General features: G+C 57.2%; 1 protein-coding gene across 1 annotated transcript in view; it reads right to left on the reverse strand.

Moving 5' to 3' along the window:
• Positions 1-347: 347 nt before the first annotated feature.
• USP7 (ubiquitin specific peptidase 7) overlaps positions 348-27,405 on the reverse strand; it is a 35,021-nt gene continuing 7,963 nt past the window's right edge. Inside the window, exons 3-31 of the mRNA XM_029946370.1 lie at positions 25,003-25,201; positions 23,001-23,139; positions 22,039-22,127; positions 19,980-20,088; positions 19,039-19,169; positions 18,584-18,638; positions 17,539-17,619; positions 17,345-17,435; positions 14,920-15,002; positions 12,489-12,598; positions 10,970-11,126; positions 9,883-10,027; positions 9,562-9,692; positions 8,869-9,003; positions 8,368-8,469; positions 8,150-8,255; positions 7,475-7,567; positions 7,321-7,388; positions 6,909-7,009; positions 6,123-6,276; positions 5,353-5,420; positions 5,101-5,209; positions 4,936-5,013; positions 4,141-4,241; positions 2,856-2,955; positions 2,137-2,256; positions 1,974-2,045; positions 1,748-1,838; positions 348-1,590 (exon numbers count right to left, since the gene is read on the reverse strand). Of these exons, the coding sequence (XP_029802230.1) occupies positions 1,484-1,590; positions 1,748-1,838; positions 1,974-2,045; positions 2,137-2,256; positions 2,856-2,955; positions 4,141-4,241; positions 4,936-5,013; positions 5,101-5,209; positions 5,353-5,420; positions 6,123-6,276; positions 6,909-7,009; positions 7,321-7,388; positions 7,475-7,567; positions 8,150-8,255; positions 8,368-8,469; positions 8,869-9,003; positions 9,562-9,692; positions 9,883-10,027; positions 10,970-11,126; positions 12,489-12,598; positions 14,920-15,002; positions 17,345-17,435; positions 17,539-17,619; positions 18,584-18,638; positions 19,039-19,169; positions 19,980-20,088; positions 22,039-22,127; positions 23,001-23,139; positions 25,003-25,201 (3,125 nt within the window). The 3' untranslated portion in view covers positions 348-1,483. The remainder of the gene's footprint in view (positions 1,591-1,747; positions 1,839-1,973; positions 2,046-2,136; positions 2,257-2,855; positions 2,956-4,140; positions 4,242-4,935; positions 5,014-5,100; positions 5,210-5,352; positions 5,421-6,122; positions 6,277-6,908; positions 7,010-7,320; positions 7,389-7,474; positions 7,568-8,149; positions 8,256-8,367; positions 8,470-8,868; positions 9,004-9,561; positions 9,693-9,882; positions 10,028-10,969; positions 11,127-12,488; positions 12,599-14,919; positions 15,003-17,344; positions 17,436-17,538; positions 17,620-18,583; positions 18,639-19,038; positions 19,170-19,979; positions 20,089-22,038; positions 22,128-23,000; positions 23,140-25,002; positions 25,202-27,405) is intronic.

The following is a 27,405-nucleotide window of genomic DNA, read 5'->3' on the forward strand; positions in this document are numbered from 1 at the left end:
ACGCTTGGGGCTGCGGAAACCTGCAGACAAAGTCATCCTGAGGCAGAGACCTGTCTGGAGTCTGGGAGCGCCACCCGGGGCGGGGGGAGGGGCGGCGCGGCCGGGCCAGCATGGGGATGGCCGCATCTACAACTGGCAGCACTGCCGTATCGTGGCCCTCGGGCTTGTGGCTGGTTTCCTCCAGGGGAAACCTGCTGTCCAGGCTTAACCGTGACCGGGAAGAGGCGGAACCCAACCCCCCCCAAGCCCCCCAACCAGGACTGAGGGCGAGCAAACCCGCCAGCAGGGGGCACACACCTCCAGGGGGCGCACAGGCCTCCCGCGACCTCATGCCACTCACCGACTGCGAGTTTTTATAGAAAATTTTATTCAACATACAACATTTTCCAGCAAAAAGGCAATATACAGGAAGGGGGGGGTGTACACTGCGGCTACAGAAACGAAGGAAATCCCCGGGAGGATGGAAAGGAAGTGTGGTCTGCTGATTCTATTTTACTGCACTCGAAACTAGACACGCAGCCGGCATGAGCTCCGAAACGAAGAAGGAACGAGGCTGGGACCGAAGGAGAACTACACACAACGAGCATCACCATCAGCGAGTCACTCAGATGCACCCGGCCAGAAGCCACCTCCTCCTGCGGCGACTTACACACGGTCACTCGTTAAATATACAATTTCATTTGTGTTTTTTTCTTTTTCCTTTGTTTTTTGTACAGAGTCAACAGCGCGCTGGGCACGCGTGAGCGAGCCCACTCTGCGGGAAGGCCCTCCTCTCCTCGCTCCGACCGTCCGTCCCCGGGGCCATTCTACGGAGAACCTTTCCCGCCTGCTCCTACGGACCGTAGAGACCGTGGGGCCGGCCTGCCGCGACGGGCAGCACACGTGACACCTTAATCGTGTCGAGCGGCGTGTCGGAGCGAGCGGAAGGCGCGGCTGACGGACGGAGACGCGTGTCCCGAGCCCCCGGGCGGGGGCGGGGGCCGAGGAAGGGGCCAGCACACGCAGTGAAGGAAAGAGCTCTATTTATTAGGTTGTGAGTTTCTCGGTCTTGCCTTTACAGATGCACAAAAGGTCATGGAAAGTGGAACTGGGGGGGAACGTCGGACGAGCCTAACCCGAGGCCGGCTGCGGGGCTGCTGCCCACGACCCCCGGCCTCTGCCTACGGACAGGGGCCCCGAGCCGAGCCGCATGGCCCTCGCCTCCGCGCCCCCGGGACACTGACGGGTGCCTTGCGCTGTGGTTACCATAAAATAACTCTCATTGGCATCCAAGCTTTATAAAAACACCTTCATTTTGCTCAAAAAGGGCAGTCAATAGATACAGAGAAGCCAAACGGAACAGCCTCAACAAAATAAAATTAACATCAGCAGCAAATCCTCTTGCTGAAGACTTCGGAGGGTGCGCGGTACCAAAGTTCTCGGCTGTTAAAAAGGGGCGCACGCCCACGCACGGCCCCTCGCCCCGCACGCGCCGGGAGAGAGGTCAGTTGTGGATTTTAATGGCCTTTTCCAGGTAGGTGTAGCGACTCCTCTTCGGGGCTTTGTTGAAGTGGTCGAGCCCGAGCCAAGGCCGAGGGTGAGACATGTTGCCTGGGAGGGGGAGAGGGGCCGCGGCTGAGGCCCTGGAGCGGCGGGTCGCGCACCCCAGCCTCCCTCCCCAGCACGCCCACACGGCAGCCCCGGAGCACGAGCTGGGCCGCAGAGGGAGCTGGAACCCAGGGCCCCGGGGTGGGGTGGGGTGTCTTACCAGGCTGGGGCTCGAAGTCTTTCAAGTTCACCTCGTACTCATCCTCATTGATGTACTGGTGTCGGCCCATCATCACGATGGCAAACTTGAACTGAAAGACAGACGGCAGACAGCCGTCCCCCTGAGCCCTGGGCGCCCGTGAACCCCCACCGCCGGCCCGGGTCTGGCTACCGTGGGAGCCGGGCTTGGGGCGTGCTGCCCCCGCCCCCGCCCCCCGCCGTGCTACCTTCTCAAACTCCTTCTCCTGGATGTCCAGCAGGCTCTGGATCCGCTTCATGACTTCTCGGAAATGCTCGCCCTGCGGACGGGAAAGGACAAGTGTGCACACACACCCCCTGCAGCGCCCCCCACTCCAGGCGCTGCCAACCCAGCCAGTCCCCCGGCCTCACCTGGTGGATCCGCAGCAAGAACGGAATCCCGAAGGTCCCGAACACCTCCTTGTGGAAGTGCGCCACAGTGACGAGCATCTCACTCTCCTTGTCTATGTCCACCTGGTCCAGAGGGATTTCCTGGGGGGGGTGGGGAGAGGTGCTGAGCCCGGCGGCATGGTCTACGCGGACACACACCGTGTCTGCCCAACGCTATGTGCCGGTCTCACTAGAATATTCTAGAGGGGAGCTCAGAACTGGAAGGGATCACACGCCAGAAGGGGACTCGGGGTTTCCAGAGACCCAAGTCTGTGCTACTGTGGTCACTGTGGAGACTCAGGCCGCTCCCCTGGAGGTCACAGCAGCCAGGGCCTATGAGCAGGGCTCCCATCCAGGGGACCCTCCGTGTGCGGGCATCCAGGGCGCAGCCCCCAAGGGGAGGGCAGGCAGGCAGCTAGCCGCACATGAAGGGACAAGGTCTCAGCAGCTGGGCCACCCGGCGGGGCGGCCGCTCAGCGCACCCACAGGCTTCACAAAGCTGAGCCGTACACACCTCCCGTAGGTCACCATGGAAAATGTACATTCCATGTATTTTACCACAGTGCAAGGTGAACTTCTCGACAGCAGGAAGGTCAAGTTAACTGCAGGCCTGGCTCACTTGTTCCGACGCATACAAAACTGCAGCGGCGTCTGCCCACCGCTGTCCCCCCGCCCAGCATACGACCCAGCGGGCCGGTTACCTCTATTCGAAACGTTCTACTCGTGGCTGGAGATAAGCATTCTAACAGCTCGTCTTCTTGGTGCACGCCAATAATCTTGTAGCTTACGATTTCTAGCAGCCTGCACAGAACGGGGTGGGGGGGGGCGGGGTGAGCCACAACACTCCACGGCCAGCAAGGCAGGGCCGATGGGCAGTTTTCCTAGAGGGAAACTTTATGTTTTTTAATTTGTTTTTAAGAGACAGAGAGACAGTACGAGCAGGGGAGGGTCACAGAGAGAGGGAGACACAGAATTCGAAGCAGGCTCCAGGCTCTGAGCTGTCAGCACAAAGCCTGAAACGGGGCTCGAACCCACAAACTGTGAGTTCATGACCTGAGCCAAAGTCAGACACTCAACCGACTAAGCCCCCCAGGTGCCCTAGCTAGAGGGAAACTTTTTACTGTGAAGCTGTCCACATTTGCTTATGGTTTTCCTCGTTAGAGATTAGAAGTGTCCAAAGTAGGTGTCCCCACGGAGCACAGGGGACAGAATGCTGGTCAGTGACCCCCCTGGAGCGTGTGGTTCACAAACAGGCCAAGGGCGCTCCTCCGTAGGGAGATGTGGCTTCATGTGGGCACAGAGAAAGCGGAGAATTAAGTCTCCCAGAACTGGGCACATCTTCCCTGCAATGGCTCCAAACGGGGCTGGGCTTGTGCTGTTTGTCTCTCTTACTCTTGAGAGAATAAAATCTCATTCCTTTATGAATATCCCAGAGCAAACATTCTGGAACCAAGCCCCAAGGGCTGTTTTGTCCTGTGAGGGCCGATCAGGCCCTGTGGAAGGAGCGGTCACCTCTGAGATAAGAACGGCCTGTCAGTTGGGGGCTCCCGTCTCGGGCCTGAGCCCCGCCGTGCCCTGCCTCTGGACGCACGGCCAAGCGTAGCTTCGGCTCAAGTTCTGCCTGTGGCCTCCCTTTCCCGGGCGGCTTTTCTACCGAATCTCACTTTTTTACTGCAGCCCAATAATCATCAGGAGCCAGGGAAGCAAGAAAACGTGGCTCAGTTGTTAATCATCTGACTTTGGCTCAGGTCACGATCTCAGGGTTTGTGAGTGTGAGTCCCACAGAGGCTGAGCACAGTCCCGTGCTCTCTGCCTGTCAGTCACTTGAACTCTCTCTGTTGCTCCCCAAAGAAAAAAGCGGGGGGAGGGGGCAGCTCCATTACGAAGGATTCAGGAACTGCCACGGGAGACGGGCTGCAGCCCCGCGCGAGGGTCCCAGGGTCCCGGGGCGCCCGCGGCCCGCCGGCGGCTTCAGGGGACACTTGCCTGAGTTTCCCTGACGCCTTCTCCCCGAGCTCGACAGCCTTTTTACATTCTTCCAGCAGGTCCCGGACACAGCCGTGCTTGTCGGGGTATAGTGTTATTTCCTAGGGGAGGCCGGGCGAAAGAAGTGCTTTGAAGAAAACGTAAGGGGTCGGCTAGAACACGTCCGTTTTGCTTGAGGAACGAAAAAATGGCAAGAGAGGTTCCGTCGTCTCTGCCCTTCCCCCACATCGCCCATGCCCCACCCAAGGGCCCCAGATGCGTGCATTCTGCCCACCGCCCAAACCTGGGGACCCCTCCCTCCGACCCCAGGACCGGAGAGGACGCTGGTACAGAAAAGTCCCATTGATGGGCCAGCTCCTCAGGAACCCCTCCCCACCAGAAGCCACCCCAGCCGTCCAGACCCCACATGGTGACGAATCCCACACGGTGACAGCCCAGGCACCACCCAGAGGCGGAGATACAAAGGCAAAACACTTGGGGTCCAAGCAGGGCCAGGCTTTCTAGAAGCACCACCTGCAAGTGGGCCGGGCCTGCCTTCTGCGCGGGACCATGCTCGGTAATGGCGGACTCAGGCCCCCGCCCCACCTGAAGAGGCCCAGAGGCAAACAGGGTTCCAGAAAGCTACGGCCTCGGGCCAGGCAGCATGTGCCCCGCCATGAGAGGCTCCAGCCGTGGCAGCAGGAGGGGACTGAGGGCCTCTGACACCTTGCCTTTCCTGTTTGTGTTCAAGGGCTAGGCAGAAACATTAAACAAACGCCAATAAAAGTGCAACTTCACGCCATTAAAAAAACGTACCTCTTCCCTAAATTGGCTGTTCAACCAAATACACTTAAAACTCCGTCTGTTTTCAAAGTCTGTGATCTTCATCTTCAGCTGGTTCGGAAAGAGAGACTGTCAGACGCGTCTCCACAAAACCCAAGCCTTCCCGCACGACCCGGTTACATGGATTTGGACTCATACTTGCTGATAGTAAAGTTTCTTGGGTTGTCTCGGCTTGAAGAACTGGAGGAGATCTCGTAAAGTCCCCTCGTAATTATGTCTAAGAGGGTTCCCCGGGCCGTCCCTGTAGCTGCACAAGAAACAGCATGTCAACAAGCGCCTCTCGGTCGGTTTGCCTGAACCAAGACCCGGGGCTGGGGGAGGGGCCGACGAGGGCTCTGCGGGGGTCTGGCTTCGGAGGGGGCCGCCGGGGACTGGTAAGGTGCGTCTTACCCTTGGGACTTGAAAAACTGGAGCAGCATGGGGTCGGTGTTGAGCCTCTGGGCCACTGTCTTTGCAACCTGGGAGGAGGGACGGGACCCAAGACAGAAAGGAAGTCTCAGTGTGGGGAATGAACTGAGGACTGCTGGCCACTGACACTATTTACCTCACGTTCCTAAATATGCAATCGACAACCTTAAAACTCTGCCCCCACCGGGAACGACCTGTCCCCCCAGGTGCACCCCCGCAGGGCAGACACTGAAGGGCCTTTCACCTTTTTCAAGTTTACATATTGGAGTAAACTCTACACCCGATACGGGGCTCACATGCCCGACCCCGAGACCAAGAACCACTCATTCTTCCAACTGAGCCAGCCGGGCACCCCAGGGCTCCTCACTGTGAAGAGCGAGGTGGACGGGTCGGGTTTGTTTTCCAAGGGCGCGTTGTAATCGAGCCAAAGTTGCTGTTACAACTATTGTCTCCGAAACACACTGCGCTGAGGTGGATGTGGGGCGGGTGTGGGGGGACGGGGAGGGATGGTGTGGGGGTGGGTGTAGGGGGTGTGAATGTGGGGGGACCAGGGAGGGGTGGTGCGGTGGGAGCAGGGCAGGGTGGGCAGCAACTTAAGGACAGGGGCCAATCCCCTCAGTCAGGAACCTCCTCGGGCAGCGGGCTCCCTCCCTCCAGAACCAAGCCCGCTGGCCTCCTCGGCAAGCCCCATGTGGACAAGAACTTGATCTCCCTGCAGCAGGATACGAAGGGAAAGAGCCCTGATCAAATACCTGAAAATAATTCATTCGATTTGATAACGTCACCACAAATCCAGGGTCGTTGGGGATGGTTTTATCACAGAAAATGACATCAACACGGTGGTAGAGGTCTCTGAAATACTCTTTTGCGGTGGGTAACTCACTGTTATCATTTTCGGGGTCATCCCTAGTGGGAGAGGAAAACGCAGGGGGGAGACTGAATCAAAGCCCAGGCCAAAGGTGTTGGTCAAAAATAAAAAAGGCATCATCTCCCAGCCCACAGTGGCATGAACAGGTGCCGCAACCAGGACAGAGGGTGCCCAGCACCTGCTCGCTGCCCCGCATCTCAGGACAGAAGGGAGGGGGGGTCCTCTGATTTCCCCACGAGTCTCAAGGCCTCCTCTCTCACCATAGCGGACAGGCGCCCACTCTCCTGCTCCGGCAGCAGGGCCTAGAATAGTCACTGCCTGGTCCTCCTGAGGCTGCCTTCAGAAAAGGGGCCACAAGAGCAGCCCCGCGGGCTTGAACACACCCCGAACTAAAGGGTCTAAGGGAAGGAAAAGCCGTCCCGCCGTCCCGTCAAGCCAGCTGGCACCTCGCCGAGTTACCGGGCTCAACACGGTCTCCCCGGAAATAAGAGCACTCGCCAGACGAGGAAGAGGCTCGCGGCCCGTCGTCCCGGCCCCACCAATGCCCTCAGAGACCTCCGCAGAATGTAACTCGGGGTCTAGAGACAATCTCGCTTCTGGTTCTAGGCCTTGTGGGAAAACCGCGGCCACGACGCTCATGCAGTGATGAACCGCTTCACAGAGCACGTACCTCTGAAACACTATGATGTCGCCGTCCATTAGTTCATCGAGGGCTTTATCAAGAGACACATCATAGTCCTGAATTCTCTCTGTTAAATTCGGTTTAACTTCCTAGGGGAAAAAGAAGGTTACAATCCCACGTCTGCCTCGCGAGTAACGCGGCCGCTTAGCTCTCCCGGCCCTGCTCTGCCGAGGTGAGAACGCCGCGGGAAATATTCACGTCCACAAAGACGCCATGATCACTGACCCTCAATGACAGGAGCCAGAAATCTGCACGGTGCCCCGCAGCCCCACACCCCCAAGGCCCCCCCGAGACCCCCTGAGCTGCACACTTCGTACAACAGTACACTCGGGCCAGGGGAACAAACAGAGACCCCCACCCCCAACGACAGGGTACGGAAGAAAAAACAAGCCGTCCAAACCTCATAGAGGATAAGACTAGTATCTTGCATAAATCCTGCTCTGTCACACATAACCGGGAGCAAGTCACCTGCGGTGCAAGGAAGACAGAATCCGAAGCTGCCCCGCACCCCGGCGCCCGCAGAACCCACGCCTCGGGCCGGCCCAGGGACTTACGTATTTTACAGGATATCGGCGTGTAGATGTGCCCACAGTAATTCAGGCTCCGAGTTTTGGGGTCATACATCTTCAGAAATAGCATGACATCATCTACGAGGTTAACAAACAGGTTTTTTAAGGATGAAAATGTTAACGGCAAGCTTAGCGGCCACTGGAAAGGACAGCTTCTGGCGCCTAAAAGCAACGCCGTCAGAGGAGGTTCATCACAGGCTGACGGACCCCAGGACGACAGCCCGCGGGACACTGATCCCAGGCAGTGAGGCCGGGACCCAGGGAGCACACTAATACAGCGTCTTCGCCAGAGAAGGGAGCGTGTCTCATAAGGGAGCGTCTGCAAACTCCGAGCCACCGGCCGGCCCTCTGCACACTTTCTACGGCTGCTTGAGGGCAGCCGGCCGCTCAGGACCCAGCCCCTGCCGGGAAGAGCTACGTGTTCCCTCGGCGCCGTCCCAGCCCCCGCCAGGCCCGCGCGGACCTCGAGGACTCAATGCCGCCCTGCCTCCGCGCCACCACCAGGCGGTCGGGCCCACCTGGCATCGCCAGGAAGCACGAACACGGGAGGGGGCCGAGGGCTGTCCGGGGAACCAGATTTCCTCGCAAGGGAAGGACGCCGGACCCCGTGTGTCTAGACGGGGGTCCAAGGGGCCCGCTCTGCGCTCGGGGGGCACTTACGATCTTTGTCAAACTTGGGTAACGTGGCTCCACTGGCAGCCAGCTCGGGATCGACGGTTTCCAGGAATATCGTCCAGGGGTTTTCATTGTCACTGAGCTCAATCATCTATTTCAGAGAGAGAGGCTGCTTTTCGACCTCGGCAGCGGTGTGAGGGCGAAGGACACACCTGCCTCCCACCGAGCGGCCCAGGTGGGCAGGCGGCACCCGAGGCACGCACCGTTTTATTGCCGTCCGCCTCGTTGTCTAGCATCGCCGGCCGCTTGGTTCCGTTGCTCCTTGCCTGCATGGGCCATAGTCGGATTTGATCTTGTGGAAACCCCTGAGGAAGACAAAGGAAACTCAATTAATTAATTAAAACACAATCAGTTCCTATTTTAATTCCATATGGGGGCGCCCGGGTGGCTCAGTCAGTTAAACATCCCAACTCTTGGTTTGGGCTCACGTCAGGACCTCATGGTTCGAGAGTTCGAGCCGCATGTGGGGCTCTGTGCTGACCGTGCAGAAACTGCTTGGGATCCCTCCCCACCCCCGCCCTGTGCCCTCCACCCTCTCATGAATGCACTCTCTAAAAATAAAAACTTAAAAAACGAATGTGAGGATTCTAGGATCAACGTCACAGCGCCCCCTGCAGGCATGGACGAGCACTCCGGGCTCAGGTGCCCGGTCTGGCCCCGTGTGCTGGGAGATCGACCCCCACCCCGAGAACGGTTGCACTCACCATGGTCTGGGAGAGGTTCTGGACAAATTCGGCCAGCGATGAGTTTTTCAATACTTTGAACACAGTGTATTTCACTTTTTCTTCATCGTACATGTCGTTTCCTTGGTGGCCACAGAACTGGTCCTCTGCAACAATCTGAAGACACGAAAGAAACCACATGACAGTTTCCACGTGACACACAGATGCCACGAGACCCAGCCAGCTGAGACGGAGCCCAAACCAGAACATGCTAACAACGGCTAGCCATTGGCCCAAGCAGAAAAGGATCAAAAGGATGACAGACAGATGACATCGGCCATTTCCACACGGCTGCTGCCCACTCCCCGTGAGCCCCAGTGGGAAAGCCATCTGCCGGTGGTCTCCGGACCCCATGCCCCCCAGGACGCGTGAGCAGGCGCCTTCTTCCCAGCGATCAACTCGCCCAAAGGAGCCCCGTTTCCGGGGATCGCTGCCAAACCATCACCCTAAACCACACGGAAAATTCAGCTCTTGGCCCAGCCCGCCTTCCCGTGACTGGAGCTCGCCCGCCTAAGGCCCTTCCCCTGCGTGCTCTCCACCCACCCCCTGCCCCAGCATCTGTGGGTCTGAGACTTCAGACGTGGCCCTGCGGACGGAGCTCGGACGCACCCCCCCACCCCGCCCCCTCCGGGGCAGCAGAGCCCGGGCCAGGCGGCCCCGCGGGCGGAGGCTGACCTGCACTTGCATGTACAGGTGGGCTTCCTGCCGCTCCTTCCGCTTCTGGGCCTCGATCCTCTTCTCCTCCTGCAGTCGCTCCACCAGCTGCTGAGGGATGTCGTGGTCGGTGACGGCCTGCAGCACCTCACCTGCGCGACAGACGCACCCCCGCTGACCTCTGCGCGGGGTCCACGCGCCCCTCCCGAGCACGGCCCAGCTCACCGCCGCCGTCGGTGGGGCGGATGGGGTTCAGGTGAAGCCACTCCGCTCAGCAGCCCGCACCCCTGCCCAGCTTGCCCGTGGGGGTGGGGACGGGGCCGCGCGGGCAGCGCCACTCACTGAGCTTGGACTCCCGGATGTAGACCAGCATGTAGGCGTTGGTGCAGTGCCGCACCGACAGGTCATCGTCGTGGCCGCCGTAGTTGTGCTCGATGGCCTCCTCCTTCGTGCACCTGGACACCACGTCATCGTCGAACTTACACCACTGGCAAGGGGCGCAGCAGAGAGAAGGCGCTTGGGAGGGGCACACGGCATGACACGCGGCATCCCCCTCCCAGTGATGTGGGCCTTGGCCGCCAGGCCCCCGACTAAGGGGACGGCCAGCACCCCAGCGTCCTGGCCCGCATCCCCAGGCCACTGTCAACCTGTCCCTCGGCAACTGTCACACTCAGATGGCCCGTTTCAAATCACGAGGGACAACTCTTTACGGATTTGAGAAAATCACACAGAGCACACCTTACTCTGCTGGAAAACCTGGAATTTTACAGCGTGGTTATAAAATTCAGCAGGATGTGTGAGCCCATTGCATGACATGAGATCACAGCAAGGGAGGGTCTGGCTTTAAAAAAAAAAAAGTCAGCGGAGTCATATACAGTGCTTCTCTTGTGATCTCTTCACTGTGGCCCGAGGCGCTTTAGACGGCACTACCCCTCACAGGGAGAGGTTTCCCTGCGCTCTGGTGACGGCGGGTCCCTCCCCTCCCAAGTGTCCTCAGCCTGAGCGCGGCGGCCTCGGCCTCCACTGTTCCGTGCTGGCCCTGCGGTCCCGGACAGACCCCATGGAGACCCTCACTCCCCGGAGAGGACCAGGAGAGGGAGGGGGCGCCACACTGCACGGACAAGCAGGCATGCAGGACGGCGTGCAGTCCACACGTCCCCCCGCCCAGGCCAGGCCGTGGGTTTCTGAAGCGGAGAGCAAGTGCCTCCCACCGGACAGGACAGAGGTCCCCCGGCCGCTACCACGGCAGAGATGCTTACTATTCACCTCGACAGTATCGGCAATTCACACGTGGAACATGGATAAGTCAGAGCCTGGGCTGGGGCCCCGCTCTAGCCAGGCCAGCGGGCGGGGAGGGAAAAGGCAAGGCTGCGTGCAGGGCCAGCACCCCACACGCCAGGTCGGCCGGCGCGCCCCCGCCAGCACTTACTTTGCCGTCCCCTTTGGGGTTCAGATACACCACATAATGGCCGCCGTGGTTATCCCCGCTGTGAACAAGGACTGCGTGAAGAATGTAATTTGCAGGGTCCTTAGGATCTGTTTTTTGCAAAAATTCATCGAGTGGTAACTGTTCTGGGAATTCAAACCTATTAAAAAAACATTTTTAAAGAAATCCAGGTTTCACTGACATGTAAGGTATTTCATCTGGAGGCTTTGTCACTAGACGTTCTGACCGACCGGCTGGGAGGCCCCACGGATCACCTCCGCGTCCGCCCCGATTCGTGGAGACAGGGACTCCTACAGCAGGAGGAGATCCGAGGCCGGGACGGGGGGGGGGGGGGGGCCTATGACGCGCCCAGGTGCCCGACAGCCTTCTGCACGGACCATGCCGCACACCAGGCCTCCTCTGAGCCGTGATGCCAAGGCCTCCACGAAGGACCCTGTGACCCCCGGGGATACACTGCAGGTGTGAGAAACCTGCAGGAATGGAATCCGAACAGGGGACGCATGTGAGAAAGGATCTGTGCACCCTGGGATTCCTGAGCAACTAGACTCGTCTGCTACTGGACCCATGGGCTTTTAGTAACACGGTCAGTTACTGGGAGGGCCTGGAGAGGCCGGAGGAAGGCAGGCGGCTCGGCAAGGACGCGGAGGAGGGGGTGCAAGGAGTCTAAGGGGGTGGCCGTCTGGGGGCACCATGCCCCCCGGGTTGCCCTCGGCAATTCCGACTGGGCAGCCCAATGTTCTCAATTCCTGGAAGGTGCCAGAAATCTGGGTTGTTACGTGACCTCTCATGATTTTTTTTTTTAAATGTTGGCAACTAATTCCAAGGGAAGCAGAAACAAAAGCGGGGTGGGCACCCAGGGACCCCCACCAGCAGGGGGGGCTCAGTCTGCACGCTGCGAACGCGTGAGGCCTGGAGGAGACGGGTTCTCGCACCCTCCACAGTCACGGGCCATGACGAGCCGGCAAAGACCTGGCTGGTGGCAAATCATCGGTCCACGCTCGTTCACATTTCATGGGCTCCCTGACCAACCTCCCTCTCCTGTGCTCAAATGAACCAGGACAAAAAATTCTGCATCCTAAACCAGAGAAGGGTGCGTGTGCTCCCGGTCCTTCGTATCTGGCACCCTGAAGACACCTGGAGTCGCACACCCACCCGCACCCTCTGCCTGAAAACCCCAGCACACCCCCGACATCGACACGAACAGAGGCGGCACAGAATCGTGCGGGACAGCTACCCCCCCCCGGGACGGGAAGCACCGCTGCCCCTCCGGGCACATCCATCTGAGCACAGACGGGGTCGGGCTCCCGCAGACAGAGCTGAGGAGGGGGAGCCTCTGAAATTATCCCTGTACAATTACAACTCTTGGGAAAGTGAGGCACAAGGAACCTCCTGAGTACATCAGAGACGGAGTGAAATTCTAAAAAGACCAACAAAGCACAGAGCCTGACCGCCCCCCTCCCTGTGACGACTGAATCTTAACTTTACACCCACTACAGATTACCTGTCATTGATCTTGATGTTCTGGTCCGTCTGAGGGTCATACATGAACCTCATGAGCTGTAGGTGTAACACTGGCGGCAAAGTGAGGAACTTCACACCCTTCTCTGCTTCCTGAAGGGTGAGAAAAGAAACCACGTTTAGCCAGGGCCCACGTGGTCCTGGGAGCAGAGGCAGCAAGAGCGGTTGGCGGGGAGGGGTTCCCAGGCATGCACCTGTGGCGCCTTTAAAATGTTGTTTAAGAAACAGGCCCGTGAGCAGACAACAAACGGGTGGTTTTGGGCGGGCAGGGGTGGGGGTGGGGCCAAGCAGGGGAGGGGGACAGAGGGGCGCCGACTCCCAGTTACAAAATAAATAGGTCACAGATTCAAAGTACAATGTTGGGATACCGTCAGCTGGGGACAGATACCCACTAGGCCTGTCATGGGCACCATTTCATAGTGGCTGTCAATACCAACTCTCAACATGACACACCTGGAACTAGTAAAATGTTGCGTGTCAACACATCAACTACATTTCAACTGAAAAATAAAATAGGGCGCCTGGGTGGCTCAGTCAGTTGAGTGGCTGACTTCGGCTCAGGTCATGAATCTTGTAGTTCATGAGTTCAAGCCCTACATCAGCATCTCTGCGGTCAGCACAGACCCCACTGCAGCCCCTCTGTCCCGCGCCCCACATCCTCCCTTCGCTGCTCACATGCTCTCAAAAATAAATACTTAAAAATAAAACAGGGGCGCCTGAGCCGGTTAAGTGTCCGACTTCAGCTCAGGTCATGATCTTGTGGTCGGTGAGTCTGAGCCCCGCCTCGGGCTCTGTGCTGACAGCTCCGAGCCTGGAGCCTGCTTCGGATTCTGTGTCCCCCTCTCTCTCTGCCTCTCCCCACTCACTCTGTGCGTCTCTCTCTCAAAAATAAAAACTAAAAAAACCCTCATCAATATTTTAAGACAAGATGTTCTCTGTAAGACCTGACGAGACCGCTGGGAAACCTGGGACAGCGCGGCAGCAGCTGCGCGTGAGGTTCACGCAGGGCTGCGTTCCCACAGCGAGTGAGGGCTTAATCACGCTGCCGTGTTCCACGGCCGTCAGACGCGACGGGAAACATGGGAACGCACAGAGCGTCGCTGAATGGAAAGGCAGAGGCCTGGGATTGCGCTGCTGCGAGGCTCCAGGCGTCCGCAGAGACGCACGCAACCACGCGTCGGGAGGACTGGGCAAGACCGGCTTCCTTCCCCCTCGACTCCCAGGACCTGCGCGTCAGAGTCACCCTCAGTGTCAGTTCAACCCGCTTCTCAAGACTGTCCTCAGCGCCAGCAACGCGGATCTGTGCTGCAGGCCCGCCCGGCCCTGACCAAGGCCTCCCCCCTCCTCCAGGGGCTGGGGTCCACCTGGAGGAACCGAGCTGGCACAAGCCAGGTTCTTCAATGCTGCATTAGTGTGCTTACAAAGCTTCTGGGCGGGGGGCGGCGGGGGGGGGTCCCGGCAACCTGCTGCCACACACAGACACAGCGGGGTTGTCCTGCACTGCAAAGAATGTTCCTCCACCACAGTCCACGGAGACTGGTTCTAAGATCTCCAGACCCCAAAACACCCCTGTGGACGAGGGGTGAGCTGACCCAAATGCTCCCTGAGCACATCTAGTCGCGTGTTTACAAAGTGACTTTCTGATCCACGAGGTGGCATCCCCGAGTGGCCTGACCATGCAGGAGAAGGGAGGGTCCGTGAGCCCCTGCAGCGTGGGCACATGGGCACCAGGAACTGTCACTGAGCAAGCCTGGCCAACAGGACGTCCGAGAAATCAGCAACTGGCTGAGCCGACGTGTCTGGGTTCGGAGTGCGACACAGACCCTGCACGGCTGCATCGTGGGGGCGCCGTGGGCCCCAGGCCGTGTCTCTCCACCCGACCTCGGACGGACCGGTTACTGGTCCCCAAGACTCTGTTCTGCCAGAAGTTTCGGTCCCTGTGGGACCTTGGGGGAGACGAGCAGGGACAGCACTAGCTCAGAGAACAAGACAGGGGCGCGCTCCTCCTCCTGCGAGTCACGATCCCTTAGAAAGCGAACTCCACCACACACACATCCCAAAGCGGAGTCCGAGCCAGAGTCGCTGCCGCCAGGAGACGCGGAGGAAAAGCTCTGTGCAGGCAGCACAGAGCAGGGGGACGGACGCCATGGGAAACACCGCGCGCTGGGTGACAGGCTACCCGAGACGGGCTGCACCTCTCCCCCCCCCCCCCCCCCCCCCCCCCCCCCCCCCCCCCCCCCCCCCCCCCCCGCCTCACCCCTGCCTCAGCGCGCTCAGCCCCACCAGCCGTGCGACTGGAGCTCCCAAAGTAACGTCGGCACTGAGTTCAGGTCCTCGGGGCTCTGGGCCCGAGCAGCTCGGGCAGAGGCGCCGGTGACCGGCGGCCCCGAAGCGCTGCTCCGCTCCCGCCTTACCTGCAAGCCGTGCTCCCCGGCGTCATATTTGTTGTCGCCGTCTAGCTGCTCCACGGCCACGTAATCCACAAATGATTCAAATACTTGAGAGAGAGACAGCAAGAGAGAAGTCAGCCAACGGTCTCACTAAGGCCTTGGTGACGGCGCAGCCGCCCCACGTGGGCTTCCAGGGAGGACCACCAGGGGAGGCCTCCAGCCCCTGCCCGGCCACCGAGCCCCCGCCCCCGCCCGAGAGCCCAGACCGCTGACAACACCCGCACGGTTTCCTGAGGGTGTTTCAAGCTGTGCCATGGAGTGAAAAAACGTTTTAAAAAGTGTCACTAAACTCAACAGTAAAGTACAAACTCTAGCCCACACGCTTGTAAAACTGAAAGAAAGACCGTGCGGAGACAGCGGGACCGTGGGGGTCGGGAGAGTGCAGACTTCCAGCGTCAGAGGAGAAGGGCGAAGGGCCGAATGCGGAGCAGTGAGAGGGCTCTCGTCGCCCTGTCGTCTAACTGGAGAGTGTGGGGCACGTGCACGCGCACACACACACAGGTGAGGGGACATGACGAACGTGTTCACCCAGACAGAGCTCTCCTCTCACACTACATCCACCACAACCACAATGTACGCTTTCAACATCCTACCACTTCGTCAAAAGAACCAAGACAGAGCTGGGGTGGAGGTGGGGGCAGAACTGGTGGACCAGAACTGAGTCTACACACACACCCACACAAATACGAGCGACTGACCGCTGACAAAGGTGAGAGCAGCGCGGAAGAGGGGGCGGGTCCCCCGCCACCCGCACGCCGCCACCTCGTGTGGACTGGACGCAAACAGAAAAGCTAAACATTAATGGACCAGAGACTATCTTATACCTTCAGGACAGATGTTGTTAGAACACAAGAAGCAAGGAACAATCCGGTGATTTCACTAAAATCCAGCAATTCCATTAAACACGTGGCAACCTTAGAAGAGTGAAGACAGGAGAGGCCGGCGGGAGGGAGCAGCCTGGTGACGCGGCCGGGCCAGGGCCCAGAGCACTCAGAACCGCTCCTGACGGGGCTCCCGGCCCGGCTCCCTCGGGAGGGCCAGGCGCGTGTGCTCTCTTCTGCCCTGAACAGGGACCCTGGACTGTCCCACAAGAGGTCTCGTGCCCAGGAAACGGGTGGTGCAGAACAATAATGGTGAGAGCGCCCTTCAATGTCCCCGCTCACTGTGGGGCAGCCGGCCTCCAGCCAGAGGGCCCAGGAAGAAAGCAGCAGCTCTCCCGGAGCCTCCAGGGCCAGGGGAAGAGCCACCCACAGGCTGTGGCCCCGCCCCCAGGGCCCCCACCAGCCGCAGTGCAAAGCCTCCGGGACATGGCGCTCTGGGCACAATACTGGTACAGTGCCACCCAAGCAATGCTCCCTGCACGGTGCTGTGCTCCCGCCTGACGGGCCGCAGGAATGAGCCTCCCAAGAACCATCCTGCGTCTGAGCAATTTCAGCACACCCCGGACACAGGTGAAGAACGTCCCCACCACCAAGACAGAAATCACGATGGCCACATCCACCAGGATGAGCTGCCGCGTGAAGATGCTGGGGAACAGCCCCGAGGAAGAGCAAAGTGAACCAATAGGGACAGATCCAGAGGTCACAGGTGTCAGAACTGGCCACCACAGACACCAAGTTACTATGAACTCCATCCCAGATGCACAGGAAGAATGCCAAGTGGCCAGGCCGCAGCCGGGAAGGAGACCATCTCGCTGACCTCCGGGGAAATGCCTACGGACGGCGAGCTAGCGCCACTCTCTCCCCAGAACATCCAGACGGTCTGGATGGCGGCCCCGCGGTGGATGCAGAGCGATGGCAACTATCACACGCGGCTGGGGGACTGACAGCGACAGCCTGCTCCGGGAACCTGGCCGGCCTCACCCGCCGAGCACACGCACACTTCCTCGGAGCTGACAATTCCGCTCACCACGCACGCCACTGCGTGCATACCGAGGCCGCGCACTGAAAACCCAAACATCTCTCAAGGCCAAGGATGGGCTCCAAAAGCCTGCGGCACGCTGCTCACATGCAGCGACAAAAACCACCAAGTGTCTGCGACACAGAGAGCGCAAGGATGTGACGATGAGCAAAAGGAAAGAGGCGGAGCCTGCGTGGCCTACACGATCCCATCTCTATAAATGCGCTTAAAACAGGCAATGATAACCTGGGGGGGGAGATGTTACAAGCCAAACAACGGTTCTCCTGTGAGAAGGGGGGGTCGTGGCTGCAAGGACCAACACCTGGGCGGCAGGCGTGGGGGCGGCGAGCCTGCGTCCCCCCTGGGGAGCGGTCTGCCCATCGCTCGGGCACATCTGCCCTAGGTTTCGATCAAACTCACTGGGTCAGTGAAGCATGAAACCAAAACAGAAAACAGCAAAAGGTCGAGACATTGTGTACACAGAACTTACTATTTTTCTTTCCTTTTATACTTAGCTGGATATCATAATAGTCTTCTCTTCTATCGGATCGGTAGTCTACTTCTTTACACTGGATATAGGACTACGGGGAGGAAGGAAGACAAGGGGGCTTCAGTGTCATCGCCAACGCCTCAGCACTCTTACGTCGTTTGAAAAATCATTCTCTAAAACCGGGAGCCACATACCACCATTTTGCCTCTGAATAATTTAGGGATGGTGCCTTCCACACACGTGCCCTTCATCTTATTTTCCACGTTATCAAGCAACTGGAAGAGAAAGTTTGGGCTTTAAGGAAATGCTACGCTTCATTAACAGACAGTAATCTGAAACTTGAGTAGGGAATTTCAATGGTCAAAGAAGTTCTAGACTATGAACATTATGACCTTCAGCATGCAATTATGGAAACATACAAAATCTTCTTCCTCGGTTGGATATTTACAAAAATATCTACATGCAACAGTTGAGATTAACCTCTATACAGCCTTTGGGATGAATTAGTAATCTGTAGTGCCTTTAGAAGCATTTTTTATATTCATTTTACCTCTGTGGAAAAGCATGTAAATTGAGCACTAAACTTAACTCGGATTGGTCCACACCAAGAGATTAATGAGGTTGAGCCTGTCAACAGGATTGACTGGTTTGTCCATGGATATTTAATGAACTGGATTCAACCCAGCTAGTGCTGCAAAACAGAAAACACACCTTGCCCAGCCAATCACCTTGAGTAGCCGTTTCCTGTTGTGTGCGTGCGTGCGCGTGTCTGTGTGTGTGTCTGTGCGTCTCTGGTCACGAATGGAGGGCGGAAACTCACTAGTGACTCAAGACGGTCTGGGGGAGAACCACCCGCACAGAACTTCCGTGCAAAGGACGAGTCTGGAGAGTGACGGCAGGAGCCACTAGTCTACGGAGAGGCCGCGCGGCCGCGCAAGCCGGCCTGGGGCTTCTCTGGTCGGGAGCTAGCCAGCGTGCCAGATGCAAACCACACTGCCTGCTGTACCGAAATCCAAGTGTCCCCTCACGCTGCCCTCTCTCCGGGGACAAGTGTGCTCATTCTCTCTGGCTCGTAAACGAGACAGACGCTGCCCTTCCTTCCTGGCCTGGCTCTGTCCACAGAGACGGGCGCGGGGTCGCGCTGGCGTGGAGCAGGTCTGAGGTTCTGCTCGCTACCCCTTCTGACAGCGCTGCGCGCAGTCCAGGTCCCCGAGCGTGCGGTCACCGCGTGGGACTTACCACTCGACACAGCTCTTGAACGTCGTGCTGCATGAAGCTATCTAACGTTTCCCACCTTGGAAAGAGAAAGGGAACGTCTGTGTTTATTTATGCTCCCAAGTTTCAAATGAGAGTAAATTCAGCAGCTGAGACTTCAAAAGCAAACGGTATGATGGGCCACTATTCGTAAACTCCTCTCTGGGGCCCCCAGATTTAACGATCCCCCCGAACGCTATCAGGACACCAGCGTCTTCGTGCCCCGTGGTGCCTGAGGACGTCATTACGTCATTATGTGGCGAAGGACTTCTTAGGCCAGATTCTAAAACCAAGCCTTTTACGACCAAAAAGGACAAGCCAAATCCAATGATAAACACACCTGGGCGCACTTAAATGCCTACCCTTGGCTCTGGCTTCTTCTAGCACGCTCTCTCATCAGAGCAGAAGGAAGCAGACGGCGAAGGAGGCACAATACGTACCCGAAGGACTTCGTCAGCTTTTTTGTTCCCACAGGCTTGTCGCTGTGCTGCAATTCGTAGAACACTCTTTGTAATGCTAAGGGGACGCTTTTGGATGAATCATCACCCTCGGTTGGCATCATGTACACGGCCTAAAATAATTAAGAAATAAAAATGGAATTTTATGTGAAAGTATCACCTCTAATATCACAATGGCTAAGGGGGGAGGACTTCTAACTATCTCCCCCAAAAATAGTTCTGGAAATTTTAGAAGACCATCAAAGTCTTTAGAGGCAATGTAAAATCCATGAGAAAGTGAAAAAAGAATTCCAAAGGGAATCACTTCTAATTCATACCTCTTAGAACAACACTTTTTAGCTTAACATCGCCTTGTGAACAGGTGTCACAACACCTACGTGCCCACCCCACGGGTCCCCACGCCAGCATCCTGTCCGGGTCACCACAGGGCCCCCCTAACAGGAAAAGCCAGCAGCCCAGCCGGCGCCCCCCCCCCAACCCAGAGTCTGTGTGGCCTGCACCCTCCAGGCTGGTAGAGGACGAGCTGGCCTACACCGGACACGGGGGTGTCTGCGGTCTCTACAATTATCGCGCTCCTGACAATGACCACAGTCAGTGGCTTTGCAATTTAATTTTAATATAAAAAACTTTTCAAATGTTGCTAATGGCTTTCCTTAAAAACAAAACAAATAAAAAAAACCTTTCATTATCTCTAGCCCAACAAAATGAGGTTAGCCAGCAAACTTTTGATCACCTGAGTCAGTCTCCCAAGTGTTGGAACCCTGAAGCATAAAGATCTGCGTACGTGTACCAGAGGGGGCCCTGCCCGGGGACAGCGCCGTGATCCGGGAGGGGGGTGTGGGGACATGGCAGAGACCCCAGACGGGACCTGGCTTGAACAAGGGTGGCCGGAAGGCTGAGGGAGAGAAATGCCGTCCACTTACCTTTCGTAACTGATTTGTGAAAAACAGCGTCTGCAGCAGGCTGTTCATGTAACAAGTCGCTCCCTGATTCTTTAAACCGACGTAGCCCGTGTGCTTCTTCGAATCCCACCTGCGAGATCAGTGCCAGGTTGAGGGGAACCCGCACAGGACACCCCGCTGCTTCTGCCGGTGCCTGCCGCACTGCTGCACGCCCCCACGACCTCCCGCCATCCCGACGTGGGGGCGACGGCCACGCACCCCTCAGCGCCAGGCCCCCCACCGAGGGTGCCAGGGCCCCGAGTGCTGAGCACGGCCAGGGGCCCGGTTCGCCCAAGCGCACGGACCCGGCGCTGGAGACGCAGCTCAACGCCGCCGCAGCACCGCCACCATCTCCCAAGATCCCGGCTCGCGGACACTGGCTAGGTTCTCTGAGCGGCTCCCCACATTCGTACTAAGTCACACGCAGACTCAGCAAGAATGGGAAATAGCTAAAACCCCTCTTTTCTAAAGACTCGCACACAAGTGAAGACGGGCATGTGGACCGGGGATCTTAGCTCAGACCTCTCAACTAGCGCTTTCTTTTCACTCCGCTCCGCTGGTGGTTTTCTTGGAGGAGAAAGTGCAGATCTTGTCAGTTAGTGGTCCCCACTGCACGCCCCCCACCCCCCACCCACAGTGACAGGAAGGGATGCCAGCCACACCACCCCGCCCCGCCCCTCGGTCTGTAATGGGCACGCATGGACACCGATCATGCCCCCTAGACGAGATGTTTGTTGGTGGTGGAGGTCAGGGTCAACAGCAACCTGATGCCAGGCGTAGTCCTTGACCTCGCTGACACAGCCCTGGTTAAACTATGTGTCTGTGGATGTTAAAAATTGGCAAGAAAAGGCAAGAACTCTAAATTAGAGATGGTTATTTAAAAAACTACAATCATAGGGGCGCCTGGGTCGCTCAGTCAGTTAAGCCTTCAACTTCGGCTCAGGTCAGATCTCACGTTCGTGGGTTCGAGCCCCGCGTCAGGCTCTGTGCTGACAGCTAGCTCAGAGCCTGGAGCCTGCTTCTGGTTCTGTGTCTCCTTCTCTCTCTGCCCCTCCCCCTCTCATGCTCTGTCTCTCTCTGTATCAAAAATAAATAAAACATTAATTAAAAAAAACTACCATCATAAAGATTTAGGCGACAGTGCTGACTAGGTTTTGATAAGGAAGACTAAGCCAAGAAATGGATTTTGATCAGTAAGGCTGAAAAACCCAATGCACTGTTTTAGTTGAGAAAAGTTAGTCATAAACAAATACGAAGGTTTTCAAAATGGGAAGGACAAAAAACAGTTTTCTGGGTTTTGCCCTGACTCCTGACACCTGACTGAATACTCAGGCTCTGAAAGGGCCACTCAGGAAAAGCTGGATTTCTCCTGTACGCGCGGGACCCGGGCTAGGTAACAGCTCCGCCCTTGGCTGCCCCACGGTCCCCACCTGGTCCCACCCACACTGCGCTCTCCAGCCTCCACCCCACCCCCGGACCCCGCGGCCCAGCTGACCCCCTCAAGCCCCACACCTTCCGGATGTGCCCCCTGCCCAACCCTTTACCCTCCTTAGGCGGAGCCCAGCCCCACGCTGTCTGCAAGGCCAAGCTCGGCTCACGCACACAGACCCCCCCCACCGCTGAGGGCGCACAGCGCCTGCGGGTCTTCCCGAGCTCAGCTCTGCCTCCCTGACCCTCCGGCCCGCCACCCCTCGTCACCATGCCTGCGGCTCCCAGACGGTCACGCCCCTGCCCTCTTCACACAAAAGGCCCGGCGTTCCGCCCACAGTGCTCTATGAACCGGCAGGAAGGCCCCAAATTGCCGCCCAGAACCGCACTCAGCGCACAGCAGCGCCTGGCATACAGAAAACGCTCAATACTTGTGCCAAGCGAAGGGGTCAACGTGAAGCTGACGGATGTAGCCCGAACACCCCATGTGCGCGCCAGAGGCAAGGGCAGGGAGGGTGCCCGTCGGTTAACATGTGCGTCTGCTAACATGCCAATGCTCCTTTCACTAGAGCACAGAGGCATTTTTAAGGGCACCCGACTAAAGAAAACTTACGCAACTCCATGGGGAGCGTCCGCCTGTACAAAGACTTCAAAAGTCACTTTGTCGTCATCTATAAATCCTTTCTCAGGATCAGTCACTTCCTATAAAACACAAGAACACCCAACTCGCGTAAGAACACAGAACGCTCGCTTCGCTCCGGAGACAATCACCCCAGCGCCGTCTGCTTATTAGAAGAAAATGCGACTTTCTCAAACACCCACATCGTGCTTCTGGTTTTGCAGCATTCTGTATGGTTTTAAATAGTGTCCTCTGAACAAACCCAGCAAAAGCTTGGTTCCTCTCGGAGGCAGCTGTGAGGGCTCGCGCCAGGGCCCAGGCTGGAAGGGACGGGCACCTGCTCCCCAGAGTGGGGCCTCAAGGGCCCCACAGGACGTCCCCGAGAATGCACCCCGGTTTCCACCTCCTGCAAAAAGCAGCCGAGGGGCGCCTGGGCGGCTCAGTTGGTTAAGCGTCCGACTTTGACTCAGGTCAAGACCTCGAGGTTTGTGGGTTCGAGCCCTGCGGTGGGCTCTGTACTGACGGCTTGAAGCCTGCTTCTGATTCTGTGTCTCCCTCTCTCTCTGCCCCTCCCCTGCCTGCTCGCGTGTGCTCTCTCCCTCCTTCAAAAATAAACATTGGGAACCAAAAAAAAAGCACCCAAGGTAAACTAAGTGGAGAATGACGAGGGCCCACAAAACCACGTGTGGCTCAGGGAAGGGCCTCCGTTTAAGGGCGGTTCCGCCTGTCGGGAAAGCTAGGAGGCACCTTGGGGGCTTCTGACACAGAGCTGAGCCCCGGCTCAGTCGGCTGCTTAAAAACCTCAGCCTGCCAGCTGCGGAGAACACATTTTCACAGATGCCCGTCCACTGGATAAAGCAAACATTCTGACTGCGAACGGAAGGGTCTGCAGGGAGGAAGAACCCGGGGGCGAGGGACGCTGCTCGGGTCAGTGGGGCAAACGCACGGTTACTTACGCTCCAGGCCATAAAATTGGAGAATCCCCAGTCATTCTCTTTGTGGAAGAACAAGTGGCTGATGCGTCGACTGAAGGACTTCTCGTCGTCTCTGTAATTTATGATCTTCAGCACGGCCTGTGCGTGGCAGGACCACGACCTGGACAAAGAAAACCTAAGCCTTAGGGGACCCACGTAACGGACACTCACACATCATTCAAAACACAGCACACGAAAATTCCCACCTTCCGCCCACTGTCTTCTATTTGGGGAGGTGGGGAGAAAGAGGCTAAAAGGGGTTGGGGAGCCCCCCGTGCGGTGTGTAACGATGTGACCCACGGGCTGTTGTTGTCTCTTTTAGGTGGGTATCAAGCTCCAGAGCCTGACGCAGGGCTTGAACTCACGAGATCAAGATCCGAGCAGAGATCAAGAGTCAGACACTTAACCGACTGAGCCACCCAGGCGCCCTGACCCGTGGTTTTATTCATTTTAACTTGTAAAGGTATTTTTAAGTCAGTTTTATTTCTTAACTGGTATCAATACAATACAGTTTCTGGACTTTAGATACTGGCCTCTAGAGTCTGTAAGAGACCCCGGTTGTCATGTCTAGGTTGGGTTTTGGGAGAAGAGCACAAAGCAAGAAGACAGTGAGGCCGAGCCCCCTCTAGGACCCCCGGGAGCTCGGGGCAGGGGCGCCCAGCCTCAGCCCCAGCCCCAGCCCCAGCCCCATGGACAGCAAGCCAAGTCGGGGGCGGATATCACAAAAGGGGTTCTGGATCTGTGTGTCAAAACCTGAAAGGGCCGCTGGGGCCAGAGCTGCAGGAGAGCCGCACGGAGCGGCGTCTGTGCAGGGCTCCGACCTCACGGCAGCGCAGGCTCAGTCGGCACCAGCGCCCTGCCTGCCCAGGCTGCCTACGCTGGGCACGGGCGGCTCACCGCGTCCCCCAACTACTGTCGGGCCATGGCCATCTGCTGGGCTAACATGTGGCCCCAATACTCACCAGAAATCACAGCAGAGTGTGAACACAGGAAGGAAAAATCTAACCTACATACGGGCCCAGGCTGCAGCACAGAACTGGCCTGGCACTTCTTAAACATTCAAGTAAAAAAGAAAAAGGTAACAGATTGTGTTCCCTGGAGCTCGGACAGGACAGCCAAGGCCAGTGCCTGCCGGCCCCCTGGGGGCCGGCTTTCCCAGACAGGTCTAAGGGGCCACAGCCTGGGGGTGGCAGGGAGCCTGGACAGACATGGGCCGACGAGGCTGCCTTCTCACGGACTCGTCATCATGGGAGAAGGACACGGTGACCAAGCGATCCGGGACCCTTTCAAACAATGTCAACTAAGCTTCTGATATATGCTCAAGAGTGAGAGTTTTTAAATTAAGGGCAAAATCAAACTTTTAGGATGAATCATTGGAACATGTAAAGTCTCTCGTCTTTGGTTTCATCTGAATAACGGGACCATAAAAGACTTTTCCTAACTTGAAGACATTTTACTATGTTTCTTCTTAAAATTTTTAAGAACGAAACAGTTTCTCTCCAATAAGCTGGAGAGGCCCCTGTGGTATAACCCTCAAGGAATGTTTTAATTCAAACTCTGAATAACACACAGGAGCCGGTGAAGAACACAACAATGCCGAAGCCTCGGGACCGAGGAATGTTCCTTAACTACCGTCTGCCACCCAGGCACGAGCTGGTAGGCTGAGTAAACTCGGCAATGCGGTCGTCGGCTGGTCCGGAGGGGCCCTGATTCCGTGTTCCCTGGGCTGGGAGATTCTAACATGTGACATCAGGTTCTTATTGGCAAGAAAAACACACACCTTTCTTTTCTAGCTTGGAGAGAATACCTACCAGTGAGTTTTAAAGAGAGAAATGTACTTCATCTAATGTCAAATTAGAGGGCTATGTAGAGGCAGCAAGGAAATTCAAAAATTTTAAGTTCAAAGAGGCCGACCAGGCCGGGCCTCCAATCACGGAGCATAACTATTTGTGGGTTCGTAATCGCATCATTTAAACTGTCTTACGTGGAATCAGATTCAGCATTGCACTGGAGAAAGAATCCTACGCTTTTTTGGTGTGGTCTGTCTGGATAAAAGCGTGGCATCACCATAATCTTCCATGGCAGATTTCGCACAAAACACGGAGGGCTAAGGACCGACTCACTCAGTCTGCTGAAGCGCTCGACAGTGAACTGAAAGGTTGCCTCGGAGCGCCAACTCGTGTCTGCAAGAGAAGGCCGTGTCAGTCACAGGGCTCGGGCGCTGGCGGGGAGGCCACACCGACGGCCCACAGTCGCGGGGCCCGCGACGGACACCCGACCGCGTGGGGGAGCCGTCCGCACACCCACGACCTAACTGCTGCGCCTATGTCCTGGGAAAGTGAGGGCATGGCACCTAGAATCGGGCGAGTGGACCCCAGTCCCAGAGGGCCACCGCCACGCACCTGCCCGCCCTCCAGGATTCCAGGCCTACTCTCGACATTCCCACATCCTCCCTGCTGAGTGGACAGGCTCTGCAGGGAAGGCCCAGGGCAGCCGTGGGACACCTGCTCAAGGTCAGGGCGCCTGGAGGAAGAGAGGAGGGCGGCCTCGGGCGGCCTGGTCTGGAGAAAGGAAGGGGCGGGGGCGTTGCACCTGCAAACTCACGAGGCCCCGAAAAGCCCCTCCCACTGTTTTAGAGACAGGACTGCTAAGTTAGCCCCAAAATAAACGTTAATGTCATCAGCTCACAAACTTTTGTGAAATACTGTCCTGTACGCCCTAAGGAGAATAATTTATAGAGGAAGACACTGGTGTTCTCAACATGAAGGGTAAAAATTATTCAATTTACTCAAGACCTGAAGGCCTATGTAAGAAACTAAGGTTTCCTCCACTAGAAAGCAATGTATCGGTAGAGTGCCTCTTGGCAGACTTTTCGCTATTAAGTCACCCTTTAGAATTCCACCTTTTGCCAAGGGTGACCGATTACAAGGGACTCAGGCTGCTGACGAGCTCTGACCTCCCTCCCTCCCAGCCTGGTGTCCATATCGTGCTTCTCAAACTCCTGGGAAGTAGCAGCCCCCAAGGCTGCCCGCCACCTTACTGACTGGCACGTTCATGGACCCTCAGAGAGCTGTCACCGCAAGGCCAAACTGCCGTACGAGCTTCTAACTGCTTTCTCTCCATTTCGGTGCCTATTTGGCTGCAGACAGGGTGCAGTTCACAGACTGGCAGGGGACCCGGGGCCACGCTCTGAAGAGCCACCGCTGGTCTACGGAAGAATCAAAGCCGTGTGGAAGGCTTTGTCTGGCTTGGCATCAGGGGCCGCTCTGCTGTGTCTGCACAGGAGGAGACTCTGAGGCCCGGGGAAGGGGCTGTCGGGGAGGGCGCCACGCCGCCTTCCTTCATCCTTCTCCAGACTCGGGGACAACCAAGCGCTCAGGGGCACAGAGATGGCTTGCGTTTGTGACTGTCTGATGTGTGCTTAAGAAAACATGTCCATCAATCCTCATGAGAGGGTAGTATTCTTCACCCAAGAAATAAGAACCAAGAGCAAATGCGACACTCAGCCCTGGCACCGACTTGTGACACTCTTCATGCCCACCTGCTCTGCGGTCCAGAGGCCCCTCCGGGAGGAGGGGGTGGGGGGAGGCTCCCCTTTCCTCCGGCTTCTTCTGGCAGCAGGTATGACTTTCATCCCACCCCTCTGAGGGAGGGAAGTACCAAGAAGCCAGGAACATGCTCTGATGTCTCAGCAAGGCTTGGGGAACCAACGGGCGCTAGTTCAGAGACTCGATCACAGGTGAGCCGCATTTCAATCCTGACAGGCGCAATCAGGCGTTCTAGAAATCCCATCTCAGAGGACGACAAGGCCCGCTGAGGTTATGTGGTTTGTTCAACAAAACAACCACAGTGGGTTTCAGTACCCATGAGCTGCACGCCCTAAATGGTGACCTTGCCTCTGGCTTGTAAAATGCCACATCCTGAAGTGTGACATTCCCCCCAAGGCAGAGCCCAACAGAACTGGCCGCTTTATGGGGAACAAAGAACCCCAATCAACCAAAAAGTCACCGCAGGGCACATACTCAGGCGACCTAAGGAGTCAACATCACAAAGTCCTGCCTCTCTTCTCATTTGTCAGAAACAATCCAACTCATCTTAAGATGAGGAGTCGATTTTTAGACAGACAAAATTGAAACATATCACAAATGCTTCTTCTGTCCCAAACTTTAGCCAAATTCCGAAATTGATCATAAACAGGAAACAGAACCAACCGGAACTCCTCATGGCAGTGAGACGGCAAGATGACAAGCCCTTCCTTCAGCAGCAGCACAGCCAGGGGCCCAGGCTGCTGCACAGAGCGCGGCTCACACGTGGGCTTACACACCGGGGCGAGGTCCCGCCTCGCAGTCAAGGCACACCCTCAGGACAGACTAGCGTCTGACACACA

This window comes from Suricata suricatta, chromosome 8 (assembly GCF_006229205.1).
Source record: "Suricata suricatta isolate VVHF042 chromosome 8, meerkat_22Aug2017_6uvM2_HiC, whole genome shotgun sequence".
NCBI classification, from domain to species: Eukaryota; Metazoa; Chordata; class Mammalia; order Carnivora; family Herpestidae; genus Suricata; species Suricata suricatta.